Consider the following 7,775-nt stretch of genomic DNA (forward strand, 5'->3'; position numbering starts at 1 on the left):
AAAAGAAATCTAACAAAATACTTTCAAAATATCTTCAAAACACTACCAAATCATACTTTTATATTTTCTTAGTATGTTTTGAAAGTGTTGCATTTAACGAAACATCAATGCTATACTTTACAGGATGGGGTGGCATGGTATTTTGTTAATGTTTCATTACAATGTTGGTGTTTTATTAATGTTTCATTACACTCTGCAGAATGAAATTGCATTTTGAAAGTGTTTCATTATACTTGTCTGCATCAAATTAATATTTTGTTAGCATTTCATTTGATTAACAGACATGTTAAGGGTTGACTTATCTAAGAGCAGTAAAATCTTCCAAGAACAACTTATCTATTTATATCCTGTGTTGCTAGTTTTGCGCCAATTTTCAAACCACCAGCACTAGGTCAGAGAGAAACAAAAAGATTGGTGAAGGGACATGTAAAGTGTTAGTATATATATTGATCCCTGATTGGAAAAAGCAAAATCAGGATGAATCTGGATATAACAGAGGTATTTATTTATTGCATGACATAAAGTTCTTTTAAACTGGACTACAGTTAAACCTTCAATCTGTGAATGTGGATGTGTATATGGCCTGTTTTTATTGGGTTTTTGTTCATTTTAAGATTGATCGACCTTTAATCCATATACTACCCAGCTTAGATCAGTTTTAAGCACTGGGTTAAATGAATTATAATTATACTTGAAAATTCTGTGAAAATGTATGTGAATGGAGAAATGGTCAATGGATTGAGAATTATATCTCTTACACCAAAGGATTTCACTGCAGAGAATGATTGATATAAGAGAGTGATCATGAATCGAACTTGGTGTTTTTTAATGTTGGAATGGTGTGCTATTGTCTATTGAACAATAATGTCAAACCTGGAATTCAAAATACTGTGAAACAAGATGTTTATAATGTTTCAATATGAGACTGTGTTTAGATGTTTTCAAAGACTTGTGAATTTGCTAATTATAATTTTAAAAATTCAAATTTAGTGGTTTATTGATGATTTGTTACTTATGCTTTGTTAGTATTTTGTTAGAGTGTTTTGTTAGCCTCATTTGCATGTGATTTTCTATACTAATGGAATACTATCAAAACACAGTGTTTTGTTAGTAGTTTGTTAGAGTGTTTCGTAAGTATTTTGTTACAGCGTTTTGTTAGTAGTTTGTTAGTGTGTTTTCAAAGTAACTTGTTATAGTGTTTTGTTAGCTCATTTGCATGTGATTTGCTATACTATCAAAACACTTTCAAAACATATGTTTTGTAAGTAGTTTGTTATAGTATTTTGTTTCCCCCTTTTTTTCATTTGGGTAGGTACAGTGTCACGGATCTTAAATTGTACGTGGTACCTTCACGGCACTTGGTCTTTTCTAAACAGCCTACCCCAAACAAGTAACAATTACAACAAGAGGCCCATGGGCCACATCGCTCACCTGAGCACTAAGGGTAGGAAAAAGTAGAAAATGGCATTTTATTGTAAAGTTTAAATCCAAAAGTAGTCCCATGACCAATCATGAATTTGCTACTTTTTAGAAAATGATTTTTAAAGAATTTTCCTATATATATCTTTAACAAGAGGCCCATGGGCCACATCGCTCACCTGAGAAGCTTTGACCATTCTGTTCTTTACCAGATTTCCCCCTTGTTATACATAATGCATCCCCACCCTACCCCACTGATCATAATTTAGACATTTTGAAATCTACACTACCCCATGATCCTTCCATGGGCACATACCTATGTTTCAGCTTTTTTGGCCCAGTGGTTCCTGAGAAGAAGATTTTCAAAGATTTTTCCTATATATTTCTATCTAAAACTTTGATTTCCTATAATGGCCCCACCTTCCCCCAGGGGTCATGATTCCTACAATTTAGAATTTGCACTACCCCAGAATGCTTCCACATAAGCTTCACTTTTTCTGGTCCAGTGGTTCTAGAGAAAAAGATTTTCAAAGATTTTTCCTATATATTTCTATATAAACCTGATTCCCCATTGTGGCCCCACCCTTCCCCCGGGGGTCATTGTCACAATCAATATTTAATTTTAATTGCATTTACATTATGTTTATGGTTTTTATTTTATTTACCCTTTACTGGACCTCTATACTTTTGTTACCTTATTGAACCTCAGTTAAGTTTTGCAGGTATTGGTCAGTTACGACCTATTGTATTTTGGGGTATTTAAATCGCTGCATAGCTGACCAGGTAACCAGGGTCCACGTTTTCATAGCTTTTAAATGGTTGACATACAGTCCAAGATGAGTGGCTAAATTTTTTCTTTCAACGGTAACCATTTCTCCAAAGGGGTAAGTTTGTTTTTTATTTCACATGTAAGTTTTTGAGTAATACATTTAAAACGTAGAACTATTTAAGAACTTGAGTTAATTAATGTTTTTGTTACTATTTACGTATACAGGTTTTGCTGGGTAGAGTTACTCATGCGTTTATTGTTCTATTTTTGTGCAATGTACTGAGTTATATACGCACGTAGGCTATTTTGTTTTGCCGCTTATAAAGTCGGTGTTGTGGGTTTAATAGTTAAAACCACTTTTGTTAAGATGTTGTGTATTCTTAACGTTTTTCTTATTATAAAAGTGTTCGGTTAAAATTACCGGGACTGATTGTATGGTGTGCCATAAGTGCAATTGTAGTCAATGGTGACTTGAGTTTTCCTTTTGTATACGTGGCTTGTGACTTAAAAAAATGTTATTTAATTCAAAGGTTCCTGATGTTATCCAATGTTAATCTATCCATGTGTGTGTTGGCAATGAACTTACCAGACCGGGATACCCACTGGGAGCCAGTTGGCGGGAGTCCGTCGTGAAACGGGTCGTGTCTGGATAGACGTGGTTTAGAGTCAACGATATTGAGGATTAATAGAGACTTTAATTTCTGTGTATTGTAAATAATATCTGTAAAAATATGTTGTAAATATTGTTTTTTTTTTTTTTTTGATTTTATTAATAGATAAAAAATTGTAAATAGAAAAAAAAATCTTGTTGTTGTCTGACTGAACAGAGCACGACGGCTGTCGTGACAAATTGGTGTCAGAAGTGGGATTAGTCTGTTCAGTCAGCAGTATTTTTGTGTATTACAATAATGCTATTTTTTGTTTAATCATTTTTTGTTGTATTTTGCAGTCGAAGAGTTTGTAGATTTTTGACAGTCTCAGGGTGTGAGTACTTGGTTTATTGATGGAGCCCCAAATGGAGAAAGCTAGGTTACCGTTGCTTTGTTTCGTATGAATTGAGTTTGTATACTTAATTTATCTGTTGAGATACTAGTATACACATTTTTGAGAAAGATTTTTTCACATTTCATTTTTGTTTTGAAAATCAATGTTGTTCTACTGGATTGTAGTAATATTTTTCATATTTAGTCAGTTAGTGTTAAGTTCTATTACAATGTCGACATTGAAAGAACTTGCAGAATATGGACAGAGTCTGAACTTGACTGGTGCGGACTTGCAGCAGTTTATACAGCAACAACAGGCACATCAGCGTGAGCTACGAGCAGCGGAAAGGGAGAAAGAGAAGCAGGATAGGGAGTATCATCTCAGTAGAGAAGCACTTGAAATTGAGAAACTCAAACTACAGGAAAAGAAAGGTATGGAAGAGATTGAGAGTAAATTCATGCAAACTATTCAAACCTTAGAGCAAAAGTTAGCTGTAAAGGAGTCAGAAACGAAATCAGAAAATCCTAGTAATGCAAAGTTTCCAAAAATGCCTGTATTCGATGAAGTTAAGGATGATATTGATTCTTATTTGAGACGTTTTGAAAGGTACGCTGCAGCACAGAAATGGAAGTTTGACAGTTGGGCTGTTAACTTGAGCGCACTACTCAGAGGTCGTGCACTGGATGTATATGCACTGTTGCCGCAGGAGAAAGCGTTGGACTATAATGCTTTGAAGACGGTGTTACTAAAAAGGTTTGAAAAGACGGAGGATGGATTTCGTCAAAAGTTCCGTAAGAGCAGACCTGAGGTAGGGGAAACTTTTTCACAGTTTGTTGTTCGTCTCGGTAGTTATCTCGATAGGTGGATTGAACTTGGTCGAGTTAACAAGACTTTTGATGGCCTCTACGATATGATACTCAGAGATCAGTTTCTGTTTATGTGTAACAAAGAATTGACATTGTTTTTGAAAGAACGCATACCGAAAAACATCAGAGAAATGTGTGATTTAGCAGATCAGTTTAGAGAGGCAAGGCATGTTAACATTCAGACATTAGTTCATTTTAGCAAGAAAGAGAACTCTCCAGGAAAAAGTCAGGCATCGAGAGAACAGGAACAGCGAGATCAGAAGCCAGGATTGAAGTTTCAACCCATGAAAACTCCAATGAAGAAAGAAGTTCGTTGCTTCAAGTGTGACAGACTGGGCCACATAGCATCTCAGTGCCACCAGACTCAGAAGAACAGGAACTCAGTGAATGTTGTCGTCGATCGTACAGAAAAGGAATCTACGGCAAAGAACTCAGAATTACAAGGCAAGTGTGGAACTTTTACTTCCTTTACAAACACATCAACATTTTCGATGGCGTCAAATTCAATGGACCTTGTAAACACTTCATCGTGTAATGTTAGTGCATCTCTTGAAGATATGCCTACCTGTAAGGGCAAGTTAAATGAACATTTTGTGACAGTGCTTAGAGAGACTGGTTGTAACGGTGTTGTAGTTCGTAGGGATTTGATAGATGATGTTCAGCTTACGGGAAATCATCGAATTTGTGTTCTGGCGGATGGATCTAGGATTCAGGCACCTGTTGCGCGAGTGAAAATAGACACTCCTTACTTTGTGGGTGAAATAGACGCTTGGTGTTTAGAAAATCCATTGTATTCCTTGATCATAGGGAACATCCCCAACGCAAGAGATCCAAAGGATCCGGATAGAAACTGGACACCTTATCAAGCGCATGCAGTAGTGACAAGGCAACAAGCTCAAAAGGAAGGTAAGAAGACTAAATCTCTTCATGTTCCAGATATTATTGACGCTGAGATATGTCCTGACGACATCAAGGCAGCACAGGAGAAAGACGAGACGTTAGCCAAGATACGCTCTTTGGTAGGACAAGACGACGACTCCAAGGTATCTTACATTAGTAAAAAAGGTATCATTTATCGTGTCTTCCAGTCAGATAAACATCAGAATGGTAAACGTTTTACACAGCTAGTTGTACCAAAGAAATATAGGACTAAAGTTCTTTCGCTTGCTCATGAATCTATTATGACAGGTCACCTAGGTACTTCCAGGACAGCCAGCAAAGTCCTTGCAGAATTTTATTGGCCGGGAGTTCAAGCGGACGTACGTCGATTCTGCAGATCATGCGACATCTGTCAACGTACTACTCAGAAAGGCAGGACTACAAAGGTACCACTCGGAGATATGCCTATTATTGAGGTACCGTTCAGACGTGTAGCTGTCGATTTGGTAGGACCTATCCAGCCAGCAACCAGTAAGGGTAATCGTTACATTTTGACTATTGTTGACTTTGCTACCCGTTACCCAGAGGCAATTGCTTTAAAAGGAATTGACACTGAACGAGTCGCTGAGGCTCTGGTAGATGTATTTTGTAGAGTAGGAGTACCGAAGGAAATGCTCACGGATATGGGGTCACAATTTACATCCGAGCTGATGACAGAGGTTAGTCGTTTACTTTCTATACGACAGTTAACAACGACACCGTACCACCCCATGTGCAATGGACTGGTCGAGCGGTTCAACGGTACATTGAAGCAGATACTCCGACGGTTATGTGCGGAACGTCCTACTGATTGGGATAAGTATCTATCAGCCTCATTGTTTGCTTACCGTGATGCACCACAGGAGAGTTTAGGATTCTCACCGTTTGAACTGGTTTACGGACACGAAGTTAGAGGACCTATGAAGATTTTGAGGGAGTTGTGGACTAAAGAAGTAGCAGATTCAGGGGTTAGAACTACATACCAGTATGTTGTTGATTTGAAGGAACGACTAGAAGCTACGTGCAGATTAGCGAGAGAGAATCTACAAAAGTCGTCAGAGAAATACCGGAAGTATTATAACAAGGGAGCACGGAACAGACAAATGTCAAAAGGTGAGAAAGTTCTTATTCTTTTACCAACTGCCAGTAACAAATTACAAATGCAATGGAAAGGTCCATATGAAATTATAGAGAGACTAGGAAAAGTTGATTACAGAATTAACGTGAATGGAAAAATCAAAACATTTCATGCAAATATGTTGAAGTTGTACATTGACAGAGCAAACGAGAGTAATGATGAGACAGGTGTTCTAGGTGTTGTAGGCGCCGCAGTACTCGATCTAGATGATGATGGAGAGAGCGACGATGAGCTGTTGTGTGATTCTCTAGGAGAAACGAAAAAAGAGGGACCGGCAGATGTGAAAGTAAGTGATGAACTAACTGAAAATGAAAAAGCAGAAGTCAAGACATTACTAGAGGATTTTTCAGATGTTTTATCAGATGTACCTGGTTTGACGAATCTCGGAGTTCATCATATCAAGTTGACTAGTGACCAGCCTATTCGCACCAAGCCTTATCCTCTGCCGTTTACTTCAAAAGACGTTGTTTGTGACGAGGTAAGAAAGATGGTGGAAGCCGAAGTGATCGAGCCTTCGACGAGTCCATACAGTTCCCCGATAGTCATCGTGAAAAAGAAGGACGGTTCGAACAGGTTTTGTATCGAATGAAGAACTTAGACCTCTTCCTGACAAAGTTTCCGCCATTCACAACTTTACCCAACCTTCAACGAAGAAGCAAGTGCGATCATTTTTAGGTCTGGTAGGATTCTATCGTAAATTCATTCCGAATTTTTCAGCTATTGCTTCGCCTTTATCAGATCTTACCAAGAAAGGCCAGCCGAACAAAGTGATTTGGAGAGAGCCACAAGAATATGCATTCATCACTCTCAAGAACGCTTTAACGGTAACACCAGTTCTCAAACTACCTGATTTAAATGAAAGCTTTGTTTTACAGACAGATGCGTCAGATCGTGGTGTTGGGGCAGTTTTGATGCAGTACGAAGATGGTGTGAAGAAACCTGTCGCATACGCTAGCAAGAAACTTTCCAAATGTCAGGTAAATTACTCTACAATCGAGAAAGAGTGCTATGCGATAATCTGGGCAGTTCAAAAGTTCCGCAGGTATTTGTATGGTAAGGAATTCCTACTAGAGACAGATCATCAACCACTAGTATATCTTACCAAAGCCAAGGTGTCTAATGCACGTCTGATGCGCTGGGCATTACTTCTGCAACCATACAGGTTTCGCATTATTTCCATCAAGGGTTCTGAAAATGTAGGAGCTGATTGTCTTAGCAGAATTTAGATATGTATATAATTATATATAGTCGATTTTATGCTATAATTGATTGTGTTTTTTTTCAAAAGTTCGTTGAACTTTCTTATGTTGGGGAGATATTGTCACAATCAATATTTAATTTTAATTGCATTTACATTATGTTTATGGTTTTTATTTTATTTACCCTTTACTGGACCTCTATACTTTTGTTACCTTATTGAACCTCAGTTAAGTTTTGCAGGTATTGGTCAGTTACGACCTATTGTATTTTGGGGTATTTAAATCGCTGCATAGCTGACCAGGTAACCAGGGTCCACGTTTTCATAGCTTTTAAATGGTTGACATACAGTCCAAGATGAGTGGCTAAATTTTTTCTTTCAACGGTAACCATTTCTCCAAAGGGGTAAGTTTGTTTTTTATTTCACATGTAAGTTTTTGAGTAATACATTTAAAACGTAGAACTATTTAAGAACTTGAGTTAA

The 7,775-nt window shown here is 37.5% G+C and overlaps 1 protein-coding gene across 1 annotated transcript; it reads left to right on the forward strand.

Annotated features, from left to right (window-relative positions):
* Positions 1-3,335: 3,335 nt before the first annotated feature.
* Positions 3,336-7,320, forward strand: LOC134275492 (uncharacterized). The gene is made up of 2 exons (XM_062757774.1): positions 3,336-6,657; positions 6,812-7,320. The coding sequence occupies exons 1-2, from the start codon at positions 3,336-3,338 to the stop codon at positions 7,318-7,320; spliced, it is 3,831 nt and encodes a 1,276-aa protein (XP_062613758.1).
* Positions 7,321-7,775: the final 455 nt, after the last annotated feature.

This window comes from Saccostrea cucullata, unplaced genomic scaffold (genome assembly GCF_032062105.1).
Source record: "Saccostrea cucullata isolate Sc308-1 unplaced genomic scaffold, CSIRO_AGI_Scuc_v1 ctg11797, whole genome shotgun sequence".
Lineage (NCBI taxonomy): Eukaryota > Metazoa > Mollusca > Bivalvia > Ostreida > Ostreidae > Saccostrea > Saccostrea cuccullata.